General features: G+C 37.8%; 6 protein-coding genes across 9 annotated transcripts; 4 read left to right on the forward strand and 2 right to left on the reverse strand.

The window, feature by feature from the left end:
* Positions 431–6,404, forward strand: LOC18783820 (protein PAT1 homolog 1). 2 transcript variants are annotated; one of them, XM_020561061.1, is made up of 5 exons: positions 431–889; positions 1,581–1,729; positions 2,099–2,155; positions 2,716–2,791; positions 3,810–6,404. In XM_020561061.1, exons 1-5 carry the CDS (start codon positions 829–831, stop codon positions 5,891–5,893), a joined length of 2,427 nt encoding a protein of 808 aa, XP_020416650.1. In that variant the 5' UTR covers positions 431–828; the 3' UTR covers positions 5,894–6,404. The 2 variants fall into 2 exon arrangements, with proteins under 2 accessions (XP_020416650.1, XP_020416651.1); XM_020561062.1 differs by having other exon boundaries at positions 441–880.
* Positions 6,955–12,269, reverse strand: LOC18783696 (carnosine N-methyltransferase). 2 transcript variants are annotated; one of them, XM_020561063.1, is made up of 18 exons: positions 12,000–12,260; positions 11,464–11,536; positions 11,331–11,374; positions 10,870–10,912; positions 10,445–10,669; positions 10,182–10,298; positions 9,850–9,921; positions 9,665–9,709; positions 9,493–9,572; positions 9,263–9,327; positions 9,112–9,178; positions 8,861–8,974; positions 8,283–8,356; positions 8,038–8,135; positions 7,895–7,954; positions 7,736–7,804; positions 7,597–7,650; positions 6,955–7,236 (listed from the first exon to the last, which is right to left on the reverse strand). In XM_020561063.1, the coding sequence occupies exons 1-18, from the start codon at positions 12,131–12,133 to the stop codon at positions 7,165–7,167; spliced, it is 1,506 nt and encodes a 501-aa protein (XP_020416652.1). In that variant the 5' UTR covers positions 12,134–12,260; the 3' UTR covers positions 6,955–7,164. The 2 variants fall into 2 exon arrangements, with proteins under 2 accessions (XP_020416652.1, XP_007215348.1); XM_007215286.2 differs by lacking the exon at positions 10,182–10,298 and having other exon boundaries at positions 12,000–12,269.
* On the reverse strand, positions 12,854–14,005 carry LOC18782051 (protein TIFY 5A). Of its 2 annotated transcripts, none has more exons than XM_007217235.2 (3): positions 13,827–14,005; positions 13,461–13,545; positions 12,854–13,229 (listed from the first exon to the last, which is right to left on the reverse strand). In XM_007217235.2, the coding sequence occupies exons 1-3, from the start codon at positions 13,859–13,861 to the stop codon at positions 13,032–13,034; spliced, it is 318 nt and encodes a 105-aa protein (XP_007217297.2). In that variant the 5' UTR covers positions 13,862–14,005; the 3' UTR covers positions 12,854–13,031. The 2 variants fall into 2 exon arrangements, with proteins under 2 accessions (XP_007217297.2, XP_020416494.1); XM_020560905.1 differs by having other exon boundaries at positions 13,461–13,590; positions 13,827–13,882.
* Positions 17,457–17,822, forward strand: LOC18783930 (early nodulin-like protein 1). The gene has a single exon (XM_007217149.2). The coding sequence runs from the start codon at positions 17,457–17,459 to the stop codon at positions 17,820–17,822; it is 366 nt and encodes a 121-aa protein (XP_007217211.2).
* On the forward strand, positions 21,485–23,039 carry LOC109948232 (7-deoxyloganetin glucosyltransferase-like). Its single transcript, XM_020560568.1, has 2 exons — positions 21,485–22,007; positions 22,104–23,039. Exons 1-2 carry the CDS (start codon positions 21,488–21,490, stop codon positions 23,033–23,035), a joined length of 1,452 nt encoding a protein of 483 aa, XP_020416157.1. The 5' UTR covers positions 21,485–21,487; the 3' UTR covers positions 23,036–23,039.
* LOC109947833 (7-deoxyloganetin glucosyltransferase-like) lies at positions 23,579–25,419 on the forward strand. The gene is made up of 2 exons (XM_020559028.1): positions 23,579–24,157; positions 24,278–25,419. Exons 1-2 carry the CDS (start codon positions 23,632–23,634, stop codon positions 25,204–25,206), a joined length of 1,455 nt encoding a protein of 484 aa, XP_020414617.1. The 5' UTR covers positions 23,579–23,631; the 3' UTR covers positions 25,207–25,419.

Raw genomic sequence — 27,474 nt, forward strand, 5'->3', positions numbered from 1 at the left:
TACTTGTCTTCCTTACCTAATTTCTCTTGCTTACACGAGACTATTAGCCCTGCCCTAATCATCATTTCTGATTCCCCATCTTGCACGTTTCATAAAAATGAGAAAATTTCCAAGAAAACCAACACTTCCTTTGAAAAATATCGTAGCAAAATTAGAATGTCCACCAAAACGGCACCGTTTCCCATATTCTTCTCAAAATCCTAGCCACAGAGAATATCCTCTCATAACAGGATGACGTGTCACCTAATCTCACCGTGGAGCCCTTACATTCTATTCTCTCTCCAAGTCAAGGTCAAGTGCCATTGTCACACCGCGACACGCGTAACTCCTTCATTGGTGGGAAGGCGGACCCGGACCCAAGGATCCATATCGGGCCTCCGAAGTCCGAATATCCGAGCTTTAATACAGAAAGAAATAGTTAGAGCTGAGCCAATCAGAGGCCGCCACTTCTCTCTGCGTGTTTTCTCACCGCCATTCTCTGGAGGAAGCACGTGCGCGAATGCGAAAGTCGTCTTCTTCATTCGCGGTGCTGCAAAATGACCTAACCTCATAACCCTCTCTCTCTATATCCCTCTCTCTTCTGAGAGGGGTTAACCCTTTTTCGCGACCTCTCCGACTTTGGCCCTACGATTTCCCTACTATTTACGCTCCCTGCCATCCCCATTTTTCTTCGCCCTTGTCCCCGTCCACCGCTTAAATCTCCAAATGAAGCCCTCGAGTTTCGGCTTTTTGTGTTGATGCTGATCCGGACCAAGACGACGTCGTTTTCGCTTCTGCACCTGGGCTTCGAATTCTAGGGTCGTGGGCGCTGTTGGTCGTTCTGTAAATATGGAGAGATCTAATGGCGCAGATTTTAGGGACTTTCTCGAGAATTCCTCAGGTTCCTCAGGTTTCTTTTTAACCTTCAAGATCTGTAGTTTTTTTTCTTCGCATTAAGAGGTTTTTTTGTACGCTGAGAAAGTGGAAGGAAAGAAAATCATAAATGTTTAAATGTCTTTTTTAGTTTGAGGAAACAAATGGCATGAGATTCTCTTTTCTTTTTCCTATCTTTTCTCACCACAAAATGAAAAAAAAAAAATTAGGGTTTTTTTTTTGCCTTTCTGATTGTTTGTTGGGAAATTCTTTCTAGTTGGGATTATGTGTTTTTCTGTTTTAGTTTGGACATGATTTGACGGGTTTGAATTTACCTTTCAACTTGCTTCTGTAGCTTGTTGGGAAGATTGGTATAGAAGTAGAAGTTTGGAGTTGATTATGAGCTCTGTTCATGAATGTTTTTTTTGGTTGCCCAATTATTTTTGCTGGGACTTTACTTCTTATTGTCAATTGGGTTTAGCTTAATTTTGCTTTATGGATGAGTTGCAGCTGTATGACCCTGGCCAAGGTTCTTGTCCTGACTGAATTCATAAGACTAGTTTATGAGAATGATTGAAAATTTAGCTGATATTGTGGTGTGAAATGTATGGGAAATTAATGGTGGGGGTACGACATGGATGGTTCTTTTTTGCAGCTTTACTTGTTTATATATCATTGAAGTAGCTCTCTTGATTTGGATGTCTAACTTTGTTTTGATTGTCATACAGATAATAAACTCTTTGATGCCTCACAATACGAATTTTTTGGTCAAAAATCGGTGGAAGAAGTTGAGTTGGGGGGTTTGGAAGATGAGGAAGACAGAAAACCTTTATTTGGCCCTGTTGATAATGAGTACCATTTATTTGAGAAGGATGAGGTTAGATTACTTTTCCCCGTTAATCTTAATATAGACTCTAAGGCCAACTGTGCAATAGCTGATTTTGTTCAATTTGCATGTAAGGTCCATTACACCTTTTTTACACTTTTCCACACTAAGTATTGTTCACTTGCCACTACAACTGGTGTGCGTATGTTTTGAGTAGTTCATGCTTGAGTACTCTAACATTATGCTTGATGCTATGGTATGGGCAACCATTTCCCTAATTTTTTTTTTCATTGTGATGAAGTTTGAGTTTATTGTCTATTTAGTATAATGAACATATGTTGTAGGCTCTGTATTGATGACTTTTAGCTTTCAGTGATATAAAACCTGTTTATTAACATTGATATTTATTTTTGCATTTAGGGTCTAGGTTTGGGATCTTTATCTGACGTGGATGATCTGGCAAGTACTTTTGCAAAGGTGAGCTTTCTTAATTTTGATGATTTGCAAGCAATTTGAGTTTGTATCTACGTGACATTTAGTTATGAGATACTTTAATCAGTATGTTTTTGCTCACATGTATACAAGCATGTGATTGAAGTTAGGAAATTTTCTTCAATATCTTAATATATGTCCTACTTTTATTTGTCTTGAGATTCTATTTCTTATGCTGCATTGCTGATGATTATATCAAAGAAAAGACTAATGATACAGCTATGATTTTCATCCAGAATATTATTTGCTGGTAGTTACTACTCACTGATGATGGTTTCTACCCAGTAAATTCACTTGTTTGAATGTACCAGAATACATTTTTTTTCCTTCGATGTAACTTTATGCGTAATTGTGATTGCTATGACCAATGAATCTTTTTGTCTCTCAAACTCAAAATTTCAGAAGTAGCAGTGGTTTTTTTTGTTTTTGGAGAATGTTTTGTCTTTTGCTGTCTGTTGTGTGCATTTTCATTATATGTTCATCTTCATTGTCCATTCTGCCCCCACTAATTCTTAATGACTCTTTTTTCTTCTTCTTTTATATAGTTAAACAAAGTTGTAACGGGACCAAGACATCCAGGAGTTATAGGAGACAGAGGTTCAGGATCCTTTTCACGGGAAAGTGAGTAACAAACTGTCAACTTTTGTTATGTTATGATGGTGCCTAGGTTTGTCGTGCTTGCGTTCTTGGTTTGGATTTATTCCTTTGTCCAATTATGTGATAAGCTTTAAACTGCTGTTGATCTCATTTGAGACTGTATTCTTATGTACCTGCATCTCAGTCATTTTAATTATAAGCAAAAATTTTATGTTGGTTTTGGAAGACTTCCGTTGCAATTTTCTATTTTCAATGCTAGATAATATAATTAGCAAAAATGAATTAGTTGAACATGCACCTGCATAGATTGTATTACCTCTGTTTACAATAGAGGAAGGACGTATTTTAGTCTACAGTGCATCGAATTGAAACCTGAATGCACTTATGTTAGCAGAATATTAAAACGAGAAAAATTGTACAACTCTGCCTTAAACTCAATGGTTCTTTAACCTTTAAAAATTGGTTTGCAAATTTTTTGTTATTATTTAATATCTAAAATACTCATCCTGGTGCTTCCAAGTTAACTTCTTTATTCATTCTACAATTATGCTCTAGTTTTTTCCTTCTTAAATAAACTCTTAATGTCAGATCAGTCTCATATGCTGGATAATTAGCCCTTTGATTAGTGTATAGCATCTAGTAGAAGCTTTTGTCCTATTTATGACATGATGAGACTGGGTTCTTCTAGATTTATGTGTGGAACCAGGGTTTCGACTTGCATGCTGAAGATTTAATATAAAGATTTAGATGATTATTGGCTCTTTGTAGTATACAATGTTAAAGTATCCAAAATATAAAAGTAACTTGGCCAGCCAAAAACAGTAGCAGTTAGATTGAAAGTCATTATATTTCTTTGGTGTTGAACTATTAGTATGGTTATTATACCCTCTCCTTTGATCTCAATCTAAATTAAATCACTTCTTTGGACCTCATGGTGTGCTTGATTTCTTCCATTTTAGATGTAATGTAAATAGCACTTATTCCCTACAACTCCAGCTTTCGAAATTTTATCTGTGTTTTATTAACACGGAGTTCTGTTCAGGTTCATCTGCTGCTGATTGGGCCCAAGATGGAGATTTCAGTAACTGGTTAGATCAGCATATGTTTGATACAGAAAGTTCCCAGGAAGGTAAGAGGTGGTCGTCACAGCCCCAGCCTTCTTCTGCCCGATTTTCCGAATCAAAACAACCAAAACCTTTGTACAGAACATCCTCATACCCCGAGCAGCAGCCAGTCCAGCATCACTTCACCAGTGAACCAATTTTAATGCCCAAATCAACGTTCACATCATTCCCACCTCCTGGAAACAGGTCCCAGCAGGGTTCACCACACCACCAGCTGAATATTTCTACTCTTGCTGGTGGTTCCCAGTTGCCCTTTTCTGCCCCAAACCTTTCTCCTTTATCTAACTCTAATCTTCTTATGGCTGGTTTACCTCACGGGTTGCATTATGGAGGGAACATGCCTCAGTTTACCAACCCTGGCCTTCCCTTCAATAGCAGGGCACAAAATCATTGGGCCACGCATTCTGGAGTTTTGCATGGGGATCATTCCAGCATCATAAACAATATACTGCAGCAACAGCACCCTCATCAAAATGGACTTCTGTCCCCACAATTACTGTCAGCTCAGCAGCAGTTACAACAGCAGAGATTGCACCATTCGGTTCAGCCATCTTTGGCCCATTTTGCAGCAATGCAGTCTCAGCTTTATAGTACCCATCCTTCTCCTTCACATAAGGGAATGCATGGGTTGTCTGACACAAGAGATCATAGACCTAAACATAGAGGAAAACAGCGTTACTCTCAAGGCTCTGATACTGGTAGTCAGAAAAGTGAGAGTGGGTGGATCCAGTTCAGGTCTAAGCACATGACATCTGAAGAGATAGAGAGTATTCTTAAGATGCAGCATGCTGCGACACATAGCAACGATCCCTATATCGATGATTATTACCATCAGGCAAGTCTTTCAAAAAAATCAGCTGGGTCGCGGTCAAAACACCCTTTCTGCCCATCTCATCTGAGAGAGTTCCCTTCCCGAGGTCGTAATAGTAGTGATCAGCATACTCATAGTTCTGTTGATGCCCTTGGAAGAATTCCCCTATCTTCCATACGTAGGCCTCGCCCCCTCCTTGAAGTTGACCCTCCCTCTGGTTCTGGTGATGGCGAACAGGCCTCTGAGAAGCCTTTGGAGCAGGAACCAATGCTTGCTGCTAGAATTGCCGTTGAGGATGGCCTTTGTCTCCTCCTTGATGTTGATGATATTGATCGACTTATACAACATGGTCAGCCCCAAGATGGTGGGGTTCAACTCAGGCGAAGGCGGCAAATCTTGTTAGAAGGGTTGGCATCATCACTTCAGCTTGTCGATCCACTTGGTAAAGGCACCCAAGCAGTTGGGCTGGCTCCAAAGGATGACCTTGTGTTCCTACGGTTAGTGTCTCTTCCTAAGGGCCGAAAATTCCTTTCTAGGTTTATTCAGCTTCTCTTCCCTGGTAGTGAGCTTGCCCGTATTGTCTGTATGACAATATTCCGGCATTTAAGGTTTTTGTTTGGTGGCCTACCATCTGATTCTGGAGCCGCTGAGACAACTACTAATCTTGCAAAGACAGTTTCTACGTGCATTAATGGTATGGATCTTCGTGCACTAAGTGCTTGTCTCGTTGCAGTAGTTTGTTCGTCAGAGCAGCCCCCACTCCGACCCCTTGGAAGCCCTTCTGGAGATGGGGCCACTATTATTCTAAAATCTGTTCTTGAAAGGGCAACTGAAATCTTAAGTGACCCTCTTGCTGCTGGGAACTGCAGCAGGCCTAACCGTGCCCTTTGGCAGGCATCCTTTGATGAATTCTTTGGTCTTCTTACCAAGTATTGCTTGAGTAAATATGAAACTATAGTACAAACAATATTTACACAGCCTCAGCAAAGCACAGAAGTTATTGGTTCAGAGGCTACCAAGGCAATCCATCGTGAAATGCCAGTGGAGCTTCTACGTGCTAGTCTTCCTCACACTGACGAGCGTCAACGGAAGCTTTTGTCAGATTTTGCTCAAAGGTCAATGCCTATTTCTGGTCTTAATGCCCACGGTGGGGGTGGAGGTCAAATGAACTCTGAATCAGTGAGGGGATAGTGGAGAACTACAGGTTTTCCGGAAGGTTTCTCAAAAACATGATCTATCATTGGTGGTTGTGTGCATTTCAGATGCTTTCACAAAGTGAATCTGCTTGAGAGGAGGGATGTGGCAGTACACAACCGTGTGCATTTCAGATGCTTTCACAAAGTGAATCTGCTTGAGAGGAGGGATGTGGCAGTATGGGGGAGTGCTTCCTTGTCGAAGTAATTTTAAAGGCTTCGGTTTTATTTGTTGTTAACTACTTTTTACTGTTCTGAAAATTAAGAAAACATGTGATGCTCATTTTGGTGAATTCATAGTCAATGCATAAATGTGTATTATGATGGGAATGCTGGATGGAGGGGAGTTAGAGTCTGGAAGTTGGTTCTTCTGGGAGCTTTATTTTGGTGCTCTGTGTTGAACTGGAAGCATAGGGATAGAATGTACAGGGTAGTCTTACAGAACCTTCAAAACTCCTTTTGTTCCAGCTCATTTTCTGATATTTCATATTCAGTTATTGTATCTGTCAGCATGATCTCTCTCTCTCTCTCTCTCTCTCTCTCTCTCTCTCTCTCTCTCCCTTCCCAAAGGGTGCTCCGCAGCATTTATCATTTTTTGTGGGTCTTTTTGGTTTTTCGCCATAACAAATATTCTTGTTTGGGCGACACACGTATATCATTTTTCAGGTAAAGTTTGGAAAAGAAATTGTTCACAATAAAAATTAATTTAACCTGAGGTGGGAAAAGATAAAGGAAAGGGCAAAGCTTTTATACGGAAAATTGTGACAATAATAATGCTGGGGGCGTGCACCAATTTGGCTTGGATTGTAATAAATTTTGAATTTACAGTTTACATTTGTAAGGTATGAATTTAATGATTTTATACATGTTATAATTTCAGGAAAAAAAATATATATTATAGCTTTGCCTGTGAGGCTTGTTCCCTGACAGGAATGAATTTGTTTCGAGAATAAGGCATGATATTAATGATATTAATGTGTTATAATTTGAGTTGAAAAAATGTATTGTGCTCTTAGCTTCCGCCAGAAGGAAAATCTAATTTTTAATAATCAAGAACAATTAAAAAGAAAGGGTTGCATTTAGCCACGATCTCAATAACTTTGCACATCTAAAAAAAAGCCTTTCAATCAGTCACAGATAATTAGACAACTGCACTTCGTTAACATAATGTGTGGTAAATTACCACGAAATATATATATTATATATAATGATCAACTTGACAAAGACCTAGTAGCTAGCTAGCTAGCAAGCATGTGAAATGTTAAGCACTTAAGGAGTGGCTTGCTCCGTTGCTATTGCTGATCTCTTTCTCATTGTCCAAAATGCAGCATTGTATCGGTTCTGTAAGGAAAAAGGACCTTAAGTTGATCGAAGCAGCAAAGGTATATAAAAACAACTCGTCGGCTTTGAAGACATTTCAAAGTCCTAAACAACTTGAGAACTTAATCTCTCTTTAAATATTGATATGATAATATTTTAATATATTTAAAACCAGCAGTATTGTTTCTAATCAAATTGTTTTGGACCCTACTGACATTAGTTGAGCTCCTACTGTATAGAGCAATGCACCTACAAGGGGTGCATCTGAAATTACCGGTGTCCAGGGATATAAATGAAAAGCTCCCGCTAGAGATTACTACAGTAAGAGGGGGCTAAAAAGAGGGGAAATAAAAAAAGCCACTTCATATGGTAGGGACTTACTTGCATCATTGACTTAGGATTTGTAGTGTAGGTTGTCTCAATGGTCCTTTCCTTCTGCAGTCCATGAAAGAAGTCACTTTATCCGGGTATGATCATCCAATGATGCTAAATCAACAAGACAGAATTGGGATGAGGTTACCTCAAAATGAAATCCATAGTGCAAAGCAACCCTCTTCACATCCTCCAAACTCAGTTCAATGGACATTTCCTATAAAATGAACAAAAACAATTTTAAAACACTGGCCCTTCCTAAGAGCATGTGAGAAAACGAAATGTGCTTTATTGACAGGAAGCTTACATCATCTTGCCCATACATCTCAGCAAAGTGATATAGTAGTGGGCCCATATTTATCCAAACCTGTCATCCAATCAATTAAGGCATTAATAAAGCTATAAGACGGGAACAAAATTAAAGTCATCCGGATTGATTGCGGAACTTACTCCACCATCTTTCAAGATTCTTGATATGATTTCAATGTATTCGACAATGTTGTGCGCCGTGTCAATAAAGAAGCAGGTCACAACTGCATCCCAAACACCTGTATGTGATGTGAAATACTTATAGACGTTAATGATAAATCTCTCGCGATATTTACTACTACTAGGTGCTCAAAATATCTAATCATTAGCATCAATTACAATGTTTAAATATAAGAAACCCACGATTATGACAGAGATTTCCTTACCTACTTGGTTTGGATCATTATAAACCTCAACAAAGTCACCACCACACATAGAAAAGCCTTCAGTAATCCCTGCACTGCTTGAAAGAAAATCTACAATTATTGGAAAACAAATCCTAATGGAAATTTTTAGGAAAACAAAATTACACTCGAACAAAAAACAAAGTATGCCAATGTTTTATAAATCAATTTATCAAATTTCAGAATAAACTTTCTGGGATGTTAAAATTTTATCTTACAAGTGTATTAATCATACTACAAAAAGCATATCATTGGAGTAAAATGGAGATCTTTTATATGGTCTAGTCAACTGTGACGGTATAAGCAGGGGAAAAATTGCGAGGGGAATGTTTCTACGCGTTTTACTACAACTTAATGGCAACCATTGTCAACTCTTTCTAGGCCACTAATAAAACTGATGTCTAAGAGTATCCCATCAACAGCATCCATTCAACTTCAATGTAACTCAAAGGTTCATGGATAAACGCCTTCAAAGCTTTTAAAGAACTGAAATTATGCCAACAAATGACACTTCCGTAGCATTACTTCAAAGAAAAGAACCTAAGTAGCAGCATCAATACCTTGCTGGATGAATATCCGGTACTGAAACGGGACGAAGTTGGTCACTATCTGAAAGTGAATTGCAATTGCTGTGGATCCAAGGGTATATTGTCCATTCCCCAGCAGTTCGAGAACTGATAAACCAAACAAAACCATCTAAGGAAAACAAAAACAGAATAGAGAAGGAAAATGAAATATATGGGACAAAGAATTTATTGCTAAAAATTAAAAACTCTCTTCCATGGTAAGAAAAGGGTCATGACATCCTTACTGATTGAGAATAAAACTTGAACATATCATCATGTAGTATGAAAATTCATTTCCCTGGCTTATGAAACCTGTATAGAATTTGAGAAACAATAGCCACGAGTATGAATATATGGAAAAGCAGAATTCTTAGCAACTGAACAATGTATACATACCTAGACATGAAATTTCCAAAGCCAGTCGCCCAAGTCCAGCACCAGGAACTAAACAGGCAGGAGGACTGTTCAACATAATTTACGATTAGCATATACAGTAAAGTACTAGGAATAAAAAAACATTCACACACTAAGAAATAGTAATTTGTTCTTTACAACGGTCAAGAAACAATACAACGACAGGAAGACACATATGAGAAAATAAAAGCAACAACAGAAAATAATAGTACCTTTCCTTAGAGCGATCAGCAAATAGTGAATCAAGTTCTTCAAGTATAGGCTTGTAGCACTGGTCGCGTTCTTTCTGTCCCTGTATTAAATATAATCACAGAATAAAGTAAAACTTGGATCCACAGATGAGATAACCTTGAACCCAGAAATCAATGATTAATCATGAAGTACCTCTGCCGCCCAGTCTCTAACTATGTTTCGTACAATACAACGAACCTGTAGGGGGAAAAAGAAAATAGGATATTAAACTTAAATTTGACGCATGTACTGGTTGTATTTCTTCTTATTTAAAGAAAAAGAAAAGAAAAGAAAAGAGTCTCATTGAACCAGATTTCCAACATAAGTGACCAACATACCTTATCAACATCAACTAATGGAACATGTAATTGTAATGATGGATCCAACCACGTACGAGTTGGCGAGGACACCTGAATTTGTAACACCAAGAAAGATACAATTATCAATTGAAAAATTTGGCCAAATTTTGCATGATGGAAGGATAAAAAATTTAAAAGCGACACATACAGTGCATTTAGAAAGTAAGTAGTGGTGAGGCACAATGTGGTCCCAGTTGATTAAATTTTCAGTATTTAATACCCAGAAACACATTAACTTAGTTCATATCAGTCAAAAACATGTTCAAATAAGTTGTAAAGTATTACAGCTAGAAATAAACCAAAACTCGTACATCTCCATTGGAATCAATGGCATCATTCCCATCACAGTTATGCATCTCTCTGTTATATTCCCTGCCTGAAGTGTGTCGCTCAGTGATGCAATCACAATGACCTTCATTGTTTACCTCCTGTGGTTATCTACAGAGGTCAAATTTCTAAATGAAAAAAGACATAGATGAAGCAAACTATGCTTTTTTTTTATTGAAGATGAAACCTTATACAGTTAATTATCATTTATGAATAGCTAATGTGGTCATGTAAGTGTTGCAGAAACCTTTTTGGTAGTCACCCCTATTGGTGTACTGCAGACTGCACTGCTCCCTTCCCCACAACAGGCCTGATCTGAGTTGGAGATATGCATTCTTTCACTTGTGGAGTTAGACTGAGAAGAGGAAACACTTTTTACTCCAGAAACATCATGGTTATATGAGACGCGTTCAAGATGTGGGCCATCACGGACATCCATGTCCTGGCTCAAATCAAGCGGGGGTTCAAATGCCTGCAACGTAATATAATTTTGGGGAGACAAAAGAAGTCAAGATACCTTAATACCAATTACACCAGTTTGAGGAATCGCTCACATAATGTCAGTCCTTTGAGAAGTCATGAAGTGTTGCAATATCAAAAGGTCATCAGAACATCATTTAAGTGAATCAAGGTTTAGAAAGAAAACAAGATAAGAGGGAAGTTGGAACTAACCTGAAGCATGCTAAAAATGAAATATGAATTTACTGAAATGCACCTGCATAATTAACAGTCAGACCAATTGCATTACTTTAAACTCTTTTTTTTTTTTTATTTATCAAATTTATATTTGAACAGAAAGCCCCTTAAGCTATTTCACAGAATTCGTTACAACATGTTATTATGTTGGCATCCTTAGTTCAAATAAATAAAGGCACCAGCTATTTTTAAACACACTAAGATTCTATAACACTACGGCATTGTGTTAATTAAGCAAATTCCCCCACATTTACCTAGAAAATTGGTCATAGTGTTAATATTCTAAGCTTTACTAGCTCCACCGTTAAATCTACATCATAGGCACTGTGCCAATACACGTTACAATTTAGAATCATATATGTGCCAGTCATTGGATTGTTATCAAAATATTAGATACTTAAAAACTAACGCGATGAAAATACTCGAGAAGAACTTACCGTCTTAGTCTTTGAAACTTTAAAGGGTAGTGGGACAGTAAAGCCTGCAATAAAAATTGAAGATAGTGTAATAGCAACTCACTTACTCTAACCCAATTGGTAGTGAAAGATACAAAAGAACTTATATTAGTACCTTATGGGAGGGTGGAAGTATTTTAAAAGATCTTTCATATCTTCTCACGTCCTCTTCTGCTGCCTCCGGGTAGCTGTATAAACCAAGTCAATGCCAATACATCAGAATTCAGAGAGACATTTGACATCTATGTGACATAGGGGCACAATAGGCTACAACACCATACATGATCAAAGGGGCTCAAAACCATAGCAGAGCTAGAAAGTGAATGAAATTATGATAAAGAAATTACACACAAGCAAATAGACCAGAATATAAAATAATATAACAAATATATATTTCAGATGAAAATGTGGCAATCATTACAATTGTGGCAATGCTAAAAGCATAGCAAGCGTTTTATTTTATTTTATTTTTTCTTCCAAACATTTAAAGACAATTTGTACAGTACAGCAACCATTAAACTTAAAGCTTGTGTTTTGAAACATGTTGAAATTAATAACAGCGACGAAAGCATCAAGCTTTAGAAATCATATAAGAAAATCAACAAATTTGAAATCAGACTTGAGTGTTTAAGAATTGAGAGAGAGAGGTACTTGAGATAGGCGCTGATGATGCGCCTGAGCGATTTGACTTCGAGGGCTTCTTCTAGCTTCCTCTGACGACGTCGTTCGTCGTCTTCGTCCTCTCCTCGATGCATTTCTCTCTCTGCAGCTCTGACAGACGACATAATACTGACAAACAAGCACTGTTGGGTGTTAGTGTTTAGCTTTTGCTGGTGACTGACTGATGAAGAAGAGAACCCTCCGGCTCCTCGTATAGTCAATTGAGGATGACGAGTCACACATAAAAATGTATACTCTTTGATGGGCCCGGCCCAACATAAATTTGCACGGATACCGAAGAATTGTTAGGTGAGAGCAAATTATTGGGTATCCTCAAGTTAGTTGTCGTGCTCTGTTAAACTTAAAGCAGGAGGGGGTGGAATGGGAGGTTATAGTGAGAGGGTCTTAATTATCGTCTGATTCAGACTCAAGTGCGGAGGTATTATTGAATTGTTAGATTCAACCGTCTCACTGTAACGAACAAAATTTACTTATAATAGAGATAACACTGTTTTGTTATTCTTGGTCAATAACATAATGATACGTGAAAAAGTTATTCTACGTGTTAACATAATCCCTCATTGAATGTTGAGACTTGCATATCTAAATGTCGGTCATATGACCCAGTTATTTGTAGTCTTTTTTACACGTAAATACATCCTAATTTCTCAAGTTGTTATATGAAAATTCAATGATTTACAATTAATTATTAACTAAAATTAATATTCTATTTGGGCAATACTTAAAGTTCGAGAAATGTTCATCAAAAGCAAAACCAAAAAGAAAAAAAATTCACTTTTTTTTTTTTTTTCAAATGAGGGAAAAACCACCTAATTATTTTCACTAATAAGCCAATTACTTGTGGCAGTAAAACTTGTACATTTTTAGCATAGTGAAAAAAATGGGGCTGCATAATCCATGCCACGTTAGTCTTGACATTATGGCATACATATTAAATCCAAATAACTGATCTGTGGTTAAAACTCATTAACTAATTGCAGCAAATTCTATAATAATAATATGCTATTGTAGGCTGTTGTATGGAGAAGCTTCTTGACTTCTTTTCTTCCTCTTTTGGAGAAAGCTCTGAAGAGACCTCTTCATGGACACACCCGGAGGCCCATATATTTGAGATTGCAATGCAAGCAACGCTGCGTTTGACACACTTGATATCCCCCTTTCTGCCATATCTCCAGCTGCCAACAAAATCATGGCCCTAGCCTACATGAAATCAAAAACTTTTACTTGTTAAACAACTTGATAGTTTTCTGTTATTTCAATGAAAATTTTAAATTATGTTTTATTTGCTTTAGTTGTACGAAAATGTGTAGCATGACTTGATCTAGTCAGTGATCTTAACGTCACAAATATAACATGTCAGACTATCTACGTAAAGGTTAAAAAAAAAAAAAAATGATGAGGAAGTTAGTTTATGAGATCATCATCAAGTACCTGAAGTTCAGTTATGTCGCTAACGAAAACTTGGCCATTATAAAAAATGGTAATTTGCTGCTGCTGGTCCAGAGTCCAGTCGCCCCTAAGAAAGATACAGGGGAAGAAAAGAGATGCCAATTGAAATCTCCTTTTGGTTCCCAACATTTATCAATTCAAAATTCAACGAACACAACCAAAACAACACTAGAGAGAGAAGAAGAAGCAATGATCATTTCAATTTATTGGCATGATATATAAGAATGAAAGAGCTCAGCTTTCTAAATCGTCCACGCATGCATTAACGATTAACAATCATTCATGTGTGGGTGCGAGAAGCTGTTATAGCATTTGTGCAGGAAGACATAGTGGCATTGATGAACTTACATTGGAGTTTCCAACGGCGGTGAAGGAGTGGGCATCGGAGAAAGGCCAAGGTCCAAGCTGCAGATGCTCGACAGAGCTAGAGAGAGAAGTTAAAAGCTAAAAATGCATTTGAAAAACCAAGAGGAGAGAGAAGTAGTAGGATACGAAGGGAGAACTTTTCAAGGCCATATTGAGGGAAGTGGCTGTTGGATAAGCCAAGCACCAAATATCGTTGAAGGCATTTCCGCACGTGGTAAACGATATACACGTGTCAAAAAATGCACTCACACACACAAACACACTCTCTCTCTCCTCTGAACTTTCACTAAATATCTTCTCCACATGCTCTTTGGTGTTGGTGGCTGCCTTTTTGCCTTTCAAACTTCTTACTATAAAAGGAAGGCGTTGCACTTTATGAGGAGCACGAATTTGTAGAGATGCTATATGAAATGTGGTTTGCGTGCACTAGAGATTGAGACAAAATGCTCAAAATTAAGATATTTTATTTGCTTAACGGATAATGCTTGATTTCTCACCCATTATCATCTATTTATCTTTCCGTTTGACGTGGTCTAATCATATTATTACACGTGAATATTTTTTAACCGACTCATATCTTATATTTTTACTTTTTATGTGACTTAATTGTTATATTATTACACGTGTCCTTTTTCGCAAATGAATTTCAAATCTTTATCAACAAAAATATCTATTGATATCTTCTTTCCTTTTAAATTCACCAACACCAAATGATTCAGACTTACTCGATACTTATAATGTAATTGATATACGTGATTTTCGAATGATTGCATCATGATTAGGAATTATTGAAGATTTGTATGCAATGAGTGAGAGGACAAATAATTAAGCAACATAAAAGGAATGGGGATGGGACTTGTTCCACAAAACGTCCTTGCCATACAACATAGGCATTGCGGCTCACATGCAACATATCATCATAGTACTTAATTTTCGCAGTCACACTCAAGCCAATTTGCCAACGTGCACCTAATTAACTACTCTCCAAGGAAAAAGTTACTCTCATTCAATTTAGGCACATGAACATTGTCGGCTCGTGCTCAAATTTACTTTTGTTTTGCCCTTTTCGTTACAAAAAGCATGAGCTGAAGGGCCATAGCCCCAGTCATGTGCAAATGGAAGTTGGAAGTCTTATGAGATGTTGCGGCTTTGTTTGGTTTTTTACTGGTTTTGAAGGCAAAATGAGATTTTAAAGCAACCACCAAGGTGGTGGGGAACGGCAGATATTTTGGTTGTGGTGTGTGAAAAATGTGATATTTCCTCTATTATAACGTGAAGCCTTGGAGTATTTTTGAACGTTTGTTATATATGTCACACCATCTATGCACATGCCATGCTTGCTTGTTGTTACGGATTTCAACTGTCCCTATTTTGGGTTCGTTTGGGAGTGATTTTGAATAAGCCAAAAAGCACTTCTATGGAGAATCAGTTCAAGTGGATTTAAGTAATTTTATAAAGAAACACATAGGAGGTGCTTATGTCCAGAATCACTTAAACTTACTGCTAATCTTAAAAGAAAAGGGCTACTTCCTAATATCATATATGCTCATTTCATTTCTTTTCAACTCATTCTTATTTCCGAATCGTGATTAGTCTGATTTTCTCTAATTTTATTATGTGCCGCCCCATCATAATCTGATTTTATCTCATTATAATACTTGAAATGCCTTTAACGACTGAATTAATTTGTATTATATATTGTAATTACAACTACACATAGGTGCATGCGCATCTAAGTTTTTCTCCATGCTCTGGCTTTCTGGCTAATAATAAGTGTAGTGATCATAGCTTCATAAGTGATATGATATGACTACACATACGTGCATTTCGCTCACGATGAGTCATGATCAAGAATCAAAATATTAATAAATTTTTTTGTTTTTTGTTTTGTTTTCTTGAGTACGCTTGACTTGAAACAGTACAAGATTCTTGGTTTGGTCTTTGTGGGTCGACTGTGATATAACAATAATAACCTTGGTGCTAAAATATGAAAATTATGAAAGAATATTTGTTTGTGGGAATTTTCTGTGTGTTCTTCTCCTTGTAGGAGGTCATATTTATAATACAACGAAACCTGAATGGGCAAGTAAATAATAAATTCCTAAATCTATTTACAGTAGGAAATCAGGAATTAAAGTAAATCAATTACAATTATAATAGGAATTCTTGGTGTGTAAGGAAAGTAAGTCAATATCCACAAGTCACGCCATCACTTGGAAGATAATTACAAACCAGAATCATAATACTTGCACAGGGATAAGTTCAGTAAAGCTTTGCCTCATCGAATTACTGGCTCATTGTACGTATATCAGTAAGGTCTTTGGACCAGGCCAAACACCCTATATTATTAACATATATGCATAAGCCAAGCAAGAACAATTATTTAGGCATTGTTTCATGCACTCTTCAGCATCCAAAGACGTGAAATATTCATGGTAGTTTCAACCGTACCATCTTCGAAACCCCATCTCCTTTTCCTCTTCAAGTGGCTGACTTGCTTGTGTACTACTCTCACAAAACAATTTTGTTTTCCTCACACACCCTGCTGTCCTGTTTCCTTTGCTCCATTCCTCATTTGACTTAGGTACAAACCCTTTCAAACACTTGCAGATTGGAGATTCAGAAGCTCTGCAAAACCCAAAAAGGTCCACATGGATTCTTTTGTGCCTGCCAGTTAAGATTCCAGCTCTCACCATTTTTGATCCGAATACATAAGCTTTAGTGTACCTTCTGAAGAGATATCCATATATCAGAGTTTTGTCAAATACATAATAATTAAGAGAAATACTTTGTTCCCTGCTGTACATTATCATCGAGATTCAACCCACAACCCTCTGAGTGTTTGCTAGATTCTGTGTCCCTTGAAAGATACGTGCCAATCCAAAATCTGAAATTTTTGGGCTCATCTTCATCCAACAGAATATTACTTAACTTCAAACAGGAATCATGGTGGAGATAAACAAGTCCTCTAGCAACACCTTGAATAATATTGAAGCGTTTAGCCCAATATCAAACACTGCTCTTCTCATTGGATCTAATCAATACACCCATTGCCATTAGAAATGAAATCAATAGTCCCCCTGAGTTCGGCATACTAGGATAGGAAGAGCTCAGACATTATCAATGATACTGAAGAAAGATTAGGTGACAATGAGAAATTGCAGCCAAACATAAAGGGCCAGAGAAACTAACCCAATACTATCATATCCAAGCTTTTGTTGAGCTTTACAAGATTCTTGGGTTGGAGTTTGGAGATCAACAGAATCTCATTCTTCAACTCTTCGATGCCTTGCCCTGAGCTACTACTAGATAGTCATTTTCGAAAAATCGGCCCAGGTGGTGGGCGCCCAGGAGCTAGGCGGGCAACTAGGAGCTAGGCAGCAGCCTAGGCGGGTTCTTTTTTATAGATGTTGTTTTTCATGGACTCATTCTTCAACTCTTCGATGCCTTGCCCTGAGCTACTAGATAGTCATTTTCGAAAAATCGGCCTAGCGGCGGGCGCCCAGGAGCTAGGCGGGCGCCTAGGAGCTAGGCGGGTCTTTATTATTTTTATTTTTATATAAATAGATATCGTTTTTCTGGACTTAGATTTCAACTACCAAAGACTCGGTGATGGTGGTGACCAAGGACGAGTACGAAAAATGCCATTCTGCTCATCCCATCTTCTTCTCCAACAATGGTGTGACCACGTTCACATTGCACCGGCCTGGTTTGTTCTATTTCATTAGTGGGGTTTCTGGGCACTGCGAGAGAGGCCAGAAGATGATCATCAAGGTCTTGGAACCAGCAAGCCCACCTCAATCTGCTGACCAGAACGAGCAGAAGAATGATGCTGCAATTGCAATGGCCGCCATCACTTCTGCAACTCTCATGTCTTATTATGTCATTTGTGGGGGTCCTTTTCTTCTAATTGCAGTGATCAGTGATGGTTACTATATTTTTATTTTGGTTTGTTTCAGCACGGATACTCCGATTTAGATCCGAAACCTCTGTCGGATATGCTATGATACGAGTCGTCAACGGATACAGTCTGTGATGCACGCACACGTGTATCCGACATTCCGGACACGAATCGGATACTCGTTTAAGAGGTTTTAAGAGGGAAAATAAAGAGGAGATAATCTTGAATTGCTGGTTGAAAAATTCGAAGAGTTTGCCAGCCGTAGGTCTACTCTGCACGATCATACTCCAACACTTCTTCTTCTTCTGCTGTATCTTTATCTTATTTTTATGTTATAAATATTTTGTTAATATATATTTTTAATTGTCGAATCCTAGTTTTTAGATATTTTCTATATTGCTTTTTGTATTATATTACCGTATTCGTATTTGTGCTTTATAGGTAAGTTGAGATTAAGAGGAGTGTAGGACTGGAACTGATTGAGATATTAAAAATAAATTTGTTTCAAGTATGATATTTCTATATTGAATTATTATTATTTTATTATTTTATTATTTTATCATTTTTTTGGGTACATATTTGTTTTAACCTCTTGAACATATTATTTGCATCCATCTGAGTACAAACAAACCATAAACGAGATAACTCTCGGAAGTTAGGATTATTGGTTTGAGACTTGGATTTAGGGTTTGGAATACTAAAATAATTTTCCATCATTTGTAAATAATTGAAACCAAATTTTGAAATAATTTCGGAAAGTGAAAATAATTTTAAAGTCTAATAAATTATTTGAGATAAATAAATAAAATAAATAAGTATTTATTATGAAATTAAGTAATATCTTAGTCTTATTTGATTACTTTAATTACGATTTATTTAGTGAATAATTAGTAATTTAAAATTAATTATAACCACTATTAAGAAAGATAGTTTTATCTCCGGTCATTTGATTACTATAACCACTATCAAGAAACCAAACATGATCATTCTTTTGTTTTGTTCTGATGCTGCTTAACAAGCATAGAACATATTTCCATCACCTTCCTTTTCTTCAGTGAATGATTTCAATGCGAAATTTCAAACAGATAATTGATATCGTTGGTGTCAAGGGACAAATACATAGCAACAGCAGCAGCACTAAGACCTTCCAACCTTGGAAAACAAAGCAAACAAATTGTAACCAAATCCGAAACCAACTTTAAACTTCTTTGTCAAAGTAGGTACATATGTAAGATTGTCCAGTAAGAATGATTGCCTAGGCCTCTACCTGTAAAATAGTATAGCCGTGCAGCTATACATTTAAAAAAATTAAAAACTGAGTATAGCCATATGGCTATACGATTTTTTTTTTATTATAAAAGAAAGGGACCCCCAGCGATTGGGTGGCACGTTTAAAAACAAGTCTACTTATAAAAAAAGGGCAAAAAAAGGACACAGACTATAGCCGGGCGGCTGTACTTTTTTTGCTTAAAAGAAATGGACCCAGCCATTGGACGCCATGTGTCAAAAAAAAAGTATAGCCGCCCGGCTATGCTATTTTTTCAAAATAAAATAAAATCGTAGTATAGCCTATTTAAAAAGGTCTATACTATTTAAAAGAGGTGGTTCTCCAAAAAAGTGATTCTGGCATATCAAGAATCATTCTCAAACGAGTGCTTGCGAATTTAGATTATATTTCAAACTTCAATTAGGGCACGTGCTATTTTCTTAACCAAGAAACTCAATTGTATGATTAGATCGAAATTAGGTTTGAGTGTAACAACATTAGGTCAAAGTTGAATGCATATGACTAGACCAAAACTTAATTAGTCCAAAATATCTCACGTGTTGAAACGATACTTGAAGGTACGTATTATCTAGCTAACCTTGCCCTTTTAAGTCTAATTAGAGTTCGTTTGACACATTTAACTTACGTGATTAGACATGTGTGATATTGACACATCCAACAATTGAATGATCTAGAACTAATTTGCCATAGAACTTAGGATTCTGACTGTTGGCTAAAGCCGCGACATGGAGTCCCAAGGTGATTATAAATAACCAAAGGCTCAATTCCCTCTCTGTTTAGCCTCTATTTGCAATCATAATTTACTTAGTCTAAAACCAAAATTTGCCAACCTTAGTGCTAATTGCTAAAAATGCATATAAAGTAGGACGCATGAGAGGAGCATAAGCTCGCAAGCCAAGCCTTATAATTTGGCTATGATCTAGATACAGCACACGCATCTGATGTGTCCCATCAGAAATTTTGATTGTCACGTAAAAATATAATGCACCACCCACAATTTTGTTCAAGGTGGGCTAGCTTTTTGAGAAGGATCTGGCTCCTGTCTTCTTGTGTGTATGAATTGGAGGGAGTTGCACCCTCTTATATTATACTATAGATTTATTTGGTGTCTTGATTTTTGATCAATAATAGGGGAGCTTTTATAAGGAGGGGATTCTGTTAAGGGAGTGTGTATTGAGGGATTCAATCCATTCATACAATAACATAAAGAAATTGTTGAACTTTAACATTTTCATTAGGCGTGTAGTTTAAGTGGTTAAGAGTATTTACTCATGCATTTGAAGTCTTACATTCAATTTTCCCATCTCTCAATATCGTTTGTACAAAAAAAAAAAAAAAATTTATTGATCGGATGGTTCAAGGTTTAGGAGCTTAAGAATAAGTATGAAATTGCATTCCCATGTTTGATAAGTGCATCCTTACCTAATTCATGGGTAAGAACTTCTCATGTAGGGGGAATTTCATACCATTGGCTCACTTTGGAAATCTTTTCCCTCCATTTGGGAAAATATTTAATGCAAATTGTTTTTGGACTAACTTACTCCGTAAAACTTTTAATAATACAAAATCAAAGGTTGTTGGAAAAATAAACAACTTTTCATTTATAATTTCTAACTCATTGGCCCACTCTCCCTCACTACTTGGGCTAAACCATAAACCACTCTCTTTTGGTCGGATCACCCCTATGCTGATGTGGACAGAGGTCGAGGCTTAATGATTTTGTAGTAGACTGCATGGCCAAATGAGCCAGTATGTTGACTCAGGCTGCTCCTTATTTATTTATTTATTTATTTATTTATTTATTTATTGTTTTAAGCTCCTACTTGAAATTTTGTTGGTTAATTTTTATTTTTTATTTTTATACAAGTAAAATTTTATTTTAATTTAATCTAAATTATGAGGACGGGGATTCGAACTCGAGTGAAAAGAGGAAAGCACATCTGCTCTAGCTAACTTGACTAAACCTATGTCTGTTAATTCAAGTTAATTAACATGAGAAAAAGAGAAAGAAATTTGGCAAAATAAAGTGTTATACTATTCAGTTAAAAAACTTGTTCATTGAGTGGTTGCATGGCTAAGTAAGCTGGAGAAATTAATTGAAATTTTTTAACCTTTAATTATATCAAGTAATTAAATTTTGTCAAGTAAGTAAGCTTTGGAATATTCACAACATTCCTTGAACATTCCTTTGTAAAACAAAACAGAATCTTCTTGCCTGCAGAGACGAACTTAAATACTAACCAGCCGGCCGTTGTCATCTTGTAATGAAACTTTTAGTTAAGAAACTCTTGTATACAATTCTTTTTTTTTCTGACTTGCCTCAGGCGTTGACTCTTTCTTCACCTTGTTCATGTTTAATTAACAACATACATATTGCTGTTAATTAGCCTATAAAAATACACATTATAACTTACAACTTACAAGCATACACTCTCTGATATACACAATCTTAAAATGGGTTCTAATTCCAAGCCTCATGCTGTTTGCATTCCAGTTCCAACTCAAGGCCATATCAAGGCACATCTTAAACTGGCAAAGATCCTCCACCACAAAGGCTTTCATATAACCTTTGTCAACACAGAGTTCAACCACAAGAGACTTGTCAAATCTCTAGGACCCAACTCCCTTGACGGCTTGCCCGATTTTCGATTCGAAACAATCCCGGATGGCCTTCCGGATTCAGATGAAGATGCCACCCAAGACCTGACTTTGCTTTGTGATTCCATCTTGAAAAACTTCTTGGCACCTTTTCTTGACCTCCTCACAAAACTCAATAATGATGTTACGTCAACTTCCAACAATGCTCCTCCTCCTGTGACTTGCATTGTTTCAGACCCTTTCATGCCATTCACAACCCCTGCTGCTGAACAGCTTGGAATTCCTGTCACTCTCTTCTTTACTTTTGCAGCAAGCAGCTTCATGGGCTTCAAGCAATATCCCACTTTGGTGGAAAAAGGTCTTGCACCTCTCAAAGGTGATATATTTATTTGATTTTTATGGTTTTTTACTCTAGAATTTTCTACACATGCAAATGACACATTCCCTCAATTGATTACTTGCGTTTTTGTAGATGAGAGCTTCTTGACAAATGGCTTTCTGGACCAGGTGATAGATTGGGTTCCAGGAATGAAAGGTATTCGTCTAAGGGATCTCCCAAACAACTTCATAACTACAAATCCCAATGACAGCATTTTCAATGGCATCCTTGAAGTAATTGGAAGACTTCATAAAGCTTCAGCTGTTGTTGTTCATACTTTCGATGCATTGGAGCCAGATGTTTTGGATGCTCTCTCATCTATGTCTCCACCTGTATATGCCATTGGCCCTCTCCAATTACTTCTCAATCAAATACCAGAACACCCTTTGAAGTCTCTTGGGTACAGCCTTTGGAAAGAAGAAACTGAGTGCCTCCAATGGCTAAACTCCACGGTACCAAACTCGGTTGTTTATGTGAATTTTGGGAGCATAACGGTCATGACACCAAATCAACTTGTCGAGTTTGGTTGGGGACTTGCAAATAGCAAGCTTAATTTCTTCTGGGTAATTAGGCCTGATTTGGTTATTGGCGAGTCAGCGATTTTGCCACCGGAGTTTGTGGAGGAAACTAAGGAAAGAAGTCTAATAGCAAGTTGGTGCCCACAAGAGCAAGTCCTTGACCACCCTTCAGTTGGAGGATTTTTAACACACAACGGTTGGAATTCAACGATTGAGAGCTTGTCTGCAGGAGTTCCTATGTTGTGCTGGCCATTCTTTGCTGATCAGCAAACAAACTGTCACTATACCTGCAAGGAATGGGGCATTGGGATGGAGATCAACAATGATGTCAAGAGAGATGATGTAGAGAAACTTGTTAGAGAGTTAATGGAGGGAGAGAAGGGTAAGAAGATTAAGAACAAGGCCATGGAGTGGAAAACACTGGCAGAGGAGGCCACCAGTCTACACGGTTCTTCGTCCACAAACTTAGACAATTTAGTGAATCAAATGCAATCAAGAAAAAGCTAGATGTTCTCTGCAACAAACTTAACAAAATCATGCGCTGCAAGCCTAGAAGTTATTGGTTCAATGAACTGGCAACATGTTTACCATCTTCAGTTTTTGTTCAGCTATAAGTTTTAAATTACTGAAATATACAAGATAATATTGAATTGGAAGAATACAGAGGAACCAAATATTTTAGCAATGAAAAATTGTAACCAAACATTGTAGCAGTATAAAAAAAGGGTGACAGAATTGAAGATGCCACTAATTATGAGCCGGCTTTAATTTTGAAGGTAAATGAATCAAATTATCATACACTATCTTCCTGATATTTACATCACCAAGAAACGAAAGTCTAAGTCTAAAGTCTCTTTGTCTTGATCAAGAAGTTTCCTTCTTGTCTTGATCAACTGAATTTTCTTTGCCACAGATATTTGTAGGCTGGAAAAGTTGACTATCTATCAAAAAGTGGCAACCACAATTAATTTTGTGGACTATTAGTGATGTAACAATTTATAACATAATTTTGTCTTGATCAGCTTTCTTCTTTATCTCTGGTTATCTTATATGCATAGATAATCTGCATTTGCAAGCACCGCAATACAAACACAAAAGCTAAGATGGGTTCCAAAGAAGTAGCTTCTAAGCCACATGCTGTTTGCATTCCACTTCCTGTTCAAAGCCATATAAAGGCAATGCTTAAATTTGCAAAGCTCCTCCACCATAGAGGTTTTCATATAACCTTTGTTAACACAGAGTTCAATCACAAGCGCTTTCTTAAATCTCTAGGACCCAATTCCCTTGATGGCTTGCCTGATTTTCGGTTCGAAGCCATCCTGGATAACCTTCCAGATTCAAATGACGATACCACACAAGATAGCACTTTGCTTTGCGAGTCCATCAGAAACAATTTTTTGGCCCCTTTTCATGCCCTCCTTGCAAAACTCAACAATGATGCCATAGAAACATCCAGCAATCCTCCAGTGACTTGCATAGTTTCAGATGGTCTCATGTCCACGTTCACAATCACAGCTGCTGAAGAAATTGGAGCCCCTATAGTGTTGTTCTACACTATAGCTGCCTGCAGCTTCATGGGAATTAAACAATTTCGCGCTGTGGTCGAAAAAGGACTTGCTCCACTCAAAGGTGAAATATATAACTACTAATTGAAGCAATTGTTGTTTAACTTAGTTAAATCTTAAATGCTTGTTTCTAAACATGCAAATGAAATGTTTCTTCAATTGAATTTCATTTCTACTATTGCAGATGAGAGCTGCTTCACAAATGGCTATCTGGACACTGTAATAGATTGGATCCCAGGAATGAGAGATATCCGTTTAAGGGATCTCCCGACCTTCTTGCGAACCACAAATCCGGATGACCTCAAATTTAACTTCATCATGGAAGCAACCGATAGAGCTCATGAAGCTTCAGCAGTTGTTCTTCATACGTTTGATGCCTTGGAGTCAGATGTTTTGGAGGCTCTCTCATCTATGTTTCCCTGTGTTTGCACCGTTGGCCCTCTTCAATTGCACCTCAATGAGATACCAGAACACCCTTTGAAAATGGGATACAGTCTATGGAAAGAAGAAACTGAATGCCTTGAGTGGCTAAACACGAAGGCACCAAACTCAGTTGTCTATGTGAATTTCGGCAGTATAGCAGTCATGACACCACAACAGCTTGAGGAGTTTGGATGGGGACTTGAAAATAGCAAGCTTCCATTCTTTTGGGTAATTAGACCTGATCTAGTCATTGGCGAATCTGCTATTTTGCCGCCTGAGTTTGTGGCTGAAACTAAGGAAAGAAGTCTAATAGCTGGGTGGTGCCCACAAGAGCAAGTCCTTAACCACCCATCAGTTGGAGGATTCCTAACGCACAGCGGTTGGAATTCAACGGTTGAGAGCCTTACTTCAGGAGTTCCTATGCTCTGTTGGCCAATCTTCGCAGACCAGCAAATGGACTGTCGCTATGCTTGCAATGAATGGGGCATTGGCATGGAGGTCAGTAATGATGTGAAGAGGGATGAGGTAGAGAAGCTTGTCAAAGAGTTAATGGAGGGAGAGAAGGGTAAAAAGATGAAAAATAAGGTCATGGAGTGGAAGAAACTTGCAGAAGAAGCTACTGGTCCACATGGTTCTTCATCCACAAACCTGGACAATTTAGTGAATCAAGTGCTATTAAGAAAAAGCTAAAGATGTTACCAAAAGAATATTGATGTTAATTATCATTTTCATTGCCATTGTCTCAAATAATCAACTAGCTAGCAATTTGTACTCAGGCATGTAAAACCTGCTATATCTAGAAGTTTGTTTTGCTCTAAGATTTTCACTAATTACGCTCAATGATATATGTTGTACGAAAACACTCAAAGACCTTTTCGTTGATAGACTAGGCAACTACCACACACAAGCCGTACAAAGATAACGTGCACATACAAAGAGCACAAGAATTTATAGAGGTTCGACGTTGTGCCTATGTCCTCTTTGGTGATCCCCAAGCAATTCACAAATAAGAAAGAGCCCCTTTGTTTACAATGAAGAACCCCCTTTGCTGTCTTACAAACCCTAGCTTTGTTTTCTCTCAACTTGGTCCAAACCCAATTTGATGCCCTTGTTTTCTGAACAACGGCTGGCCATGACTAGTTTGCCGGAAACTGCAGTCCTGGTCTCTCAATGTCCAAGGGGCTCCCAGATCTTTATCGGTGGCTCTTATCAGATTAAGACAACTGGATCTCATCCGGAGCAGAAGTGCACCCATTATGGTGGAAATAAACATACCCGTGCTGGCTGTTACGAATTGATTAGGTATCTTGATTGGTGGGACCACTCCAAAGCTCCCCACAAGAATAAGAGCAAATCACTCAACACATCTGCTGAATCAGATCCTGTAAATCCTGCTGTTTCGACTACACCCGCTCCAGCATCTGCCTCTGTAGCAACAATAGGTGCCCAATGTTATGTTTTAAATACTTCATCAAAGAAACACACATGGATCATTGACACTGGAGCCATTGATTATATGACATTTGATCCTGGACAAATTGCCTCTCATACACTGTCTTTTCAATCGGTGGTGTCTAATGCTAATGGTATCCCTTCCCCCGTAACTGGAGAGGGTTCACTTTCTCTCTCTGACTCCCTCAGTTTGGATTCTGTGTTGATTGTTCCATCGTTACATCATAATCTATTGTTAGCTGCCCAAATTACTATAGCTTTGAATTGCATTGTAACCTTTTGGCCTACTCATTGTGTTTTTCAAGACATTCTCAATAACAAGACGATTTGTTGTTGTATTAGGAGGGGCAAACTCTACTACATGGACTTGGCATCTAATAATGAAGCCTGAGTCAGTCAAGCTTTCAAGATTGGGGGTGCTAGTATTGAGAAGCAAACTGCCGAAGTATAGTTATGGCATAGGCGTCTTGGACATGTTTTGTTTGGATATTTACAGAAGTTATTTCCATCCTTATTTACCATTTTAGATATTCCAGTTTTAAGTGTGACATTTGTGAACTGGCCAAGAGCCATCGTGTTCATTTTCCCTTAAGTTCAAATAAAAGTTTGGTCCCATTTTCTCTTATTCATTCTGATGTTTAGGGCCCTGCTAAACTTACCACTCCATTAGGAGCTAGATGATTTGTCATCGTTATAGATGATTGCATACGCATGACCTAGGTTTCCCTTCTCAAAACTAAAAGGGAAGTCAATTCCAAGTTTCAACAGTTCCATCAAATGGTGGAAATTCAGTTTCATGCAAGAATTCAGGTTCTGCGTACTCACAATGGTGGAGAATTTCTCAAACATGATCTTAACCAGTTCTTACAAGATCATGGCATCATACATCAACGCTTATGCCCCTGCACTCCCCAACAAAATGGAGTGGCTAAAAGAAAGAACCGAAATTTATGGAAGTAGTTCGTGCCTTTCTCTTTGATGCCAATATGCCTCGACCTTTTTGGGGAGAAGCCGTTCTCTCTGCATCATACCTCATAATCGGATTCCCTCAAGTATCCTAAATTCCAAACACCACTTCAAACACTTCATCACCATATCCAAATGCCTCCCACCCCAAACTTGGAACCCCGGATCTTTGGCTGTGTTGTATTTGTCCACATACATGATCACCAACAAAGCAAGCCGAGAAGTGTGTTTTCATTGGCTATGCACCTCATCAGAAAGGATATTGGTGTTATCATCCTTCTAGTCAGAAGGTTTATACCTCATGTTGTGTTTCGGGAATACAACACATATTTTTCAGCCGCACAGGAAGAGAATTGAGAATCGATCGACCCTTAAATTCTCGATTTTTTCCCCAAGATGCCATTATGCTTCAAAACGACCGGTCGCCAGTGGAAAGTGATCGGTTGCCCCCCCTTAGTTCTTCAAATGAGGAGAATCTGCTTCAAAACGATCGGTTGCTAGTGGAAAGCTATCGGTCACCCTCTTTTAGTTCTTCGAACA

Source organism: Prunus persica, chromosome G3 (assembly GCF_000346465.2).
Source record: "Prunus persica cultivar Lovell chromosome G3, Prunus_persica_NCBIv2, whole genome shotgun sequence".
Classification (NCBI taxonomy): Eukaryota; Viridiplantae; Streptophyta; class Magnoliopsida; order Rosales; family Rosaceae; genus Prunus; species Prunus persica.

Bases quoted from the DNA above. Each gene is read 5' to 3' on its own strand.
- LOC18783820 (XM_020561061.1), top strand. From the start codon at position 829: ATGGAGAGATCTAATGGCGCAGATTTTAGGGACTTTCTCGAGAATTCC. The intron at 890-1,580 runs GTTTCTTTTTAA...ATTGTCATACAG, and splicing joins GAATTCCTCAGGTTCCTCAG to ATAATAAACTCTTTGATGCC. The intron at 2,156-2,715 runs GTGAGCTTTCTT...TCTTTTATATAG, and splicing joins TGGCAAGTACTTTTGCAAAG to TTAAACAAAGTTGTAACGGG.
- LOC18783696 (XM_020561063.1), bottom strand. From the start codon at position 12,133: ATGTCGTCTGTCAGAGCTGCAGAGAGAGAAATGCATCGAGGAGAGGAC. The intron at 11,537-11,999 runs GTACCTCTCTCT...TGGTTTATACAG, and splicing joins ATCATCAGCGCCTATCTCAA to CTACCCGGAGGCAGCAGAAG. The intron at 8,357-8,860 runs GTATTGATGCTG...TCTTTCAAGCAG, and splicing joins CCGGATATTCATCCAGCAAG to TGCAGGGATTACTGAAGGCT.
- LOC18782051 (XM_020560905.1), bottom strand. From the start codon at position 13,861: ATGCCCACTCCTTCACCGCCGTTGGAAACTCCAAT. The intron at 13,591-13,826 runs GTAAGTTCATCA...GGGAACCAAAAG, and splicing joins CCGCCGTTGGAAACTCCAAT to GAGATTTCAATTGGCATCTC. The intron at 13,230-13,460 runs GTACTTGATGAT...GATTTCATGTAG, and splicing joins GCGACATAACTGAACTTCAG to GCTAGGGCCATGATTTTGTT.
- LOC18783930 (XM_007217149.2), top strand. From the start codon at position 17,457: ATGGTGGTGACCAAGGACGAGTACGAAAAATGCCATTCTGCTCATCCC.
- LOC109948232 (XM_020560568.1), top strand. From the start codon at position 21,488: ATGGGTTCTAATTCCAAGCCTCATGCTGTTTGCATTCCAGTTCCAACT. The intron at 22,008-22,103 runs GTGATATATTTA...GCGTTTTTGTAG, and splicing joins AGGTCTTGCACCTCTCAAAG to ATGAGAGCTTCTTGACAAAT.
- LOC109947833 (XM_020559028.1), top strand. From the start codon at position 23,632: ATGGGTTCCAAAGAAGTAGCTTCTAAGCCACATGCTGTTTGCATTCCA. The intron at 24,158-24,277 runs GTGAAATATATA...CTACTATTGCAG, and splicing joins AGGACTTGCTCCACTCAAAG to ATGAGAGCTGCTTCACAAAT.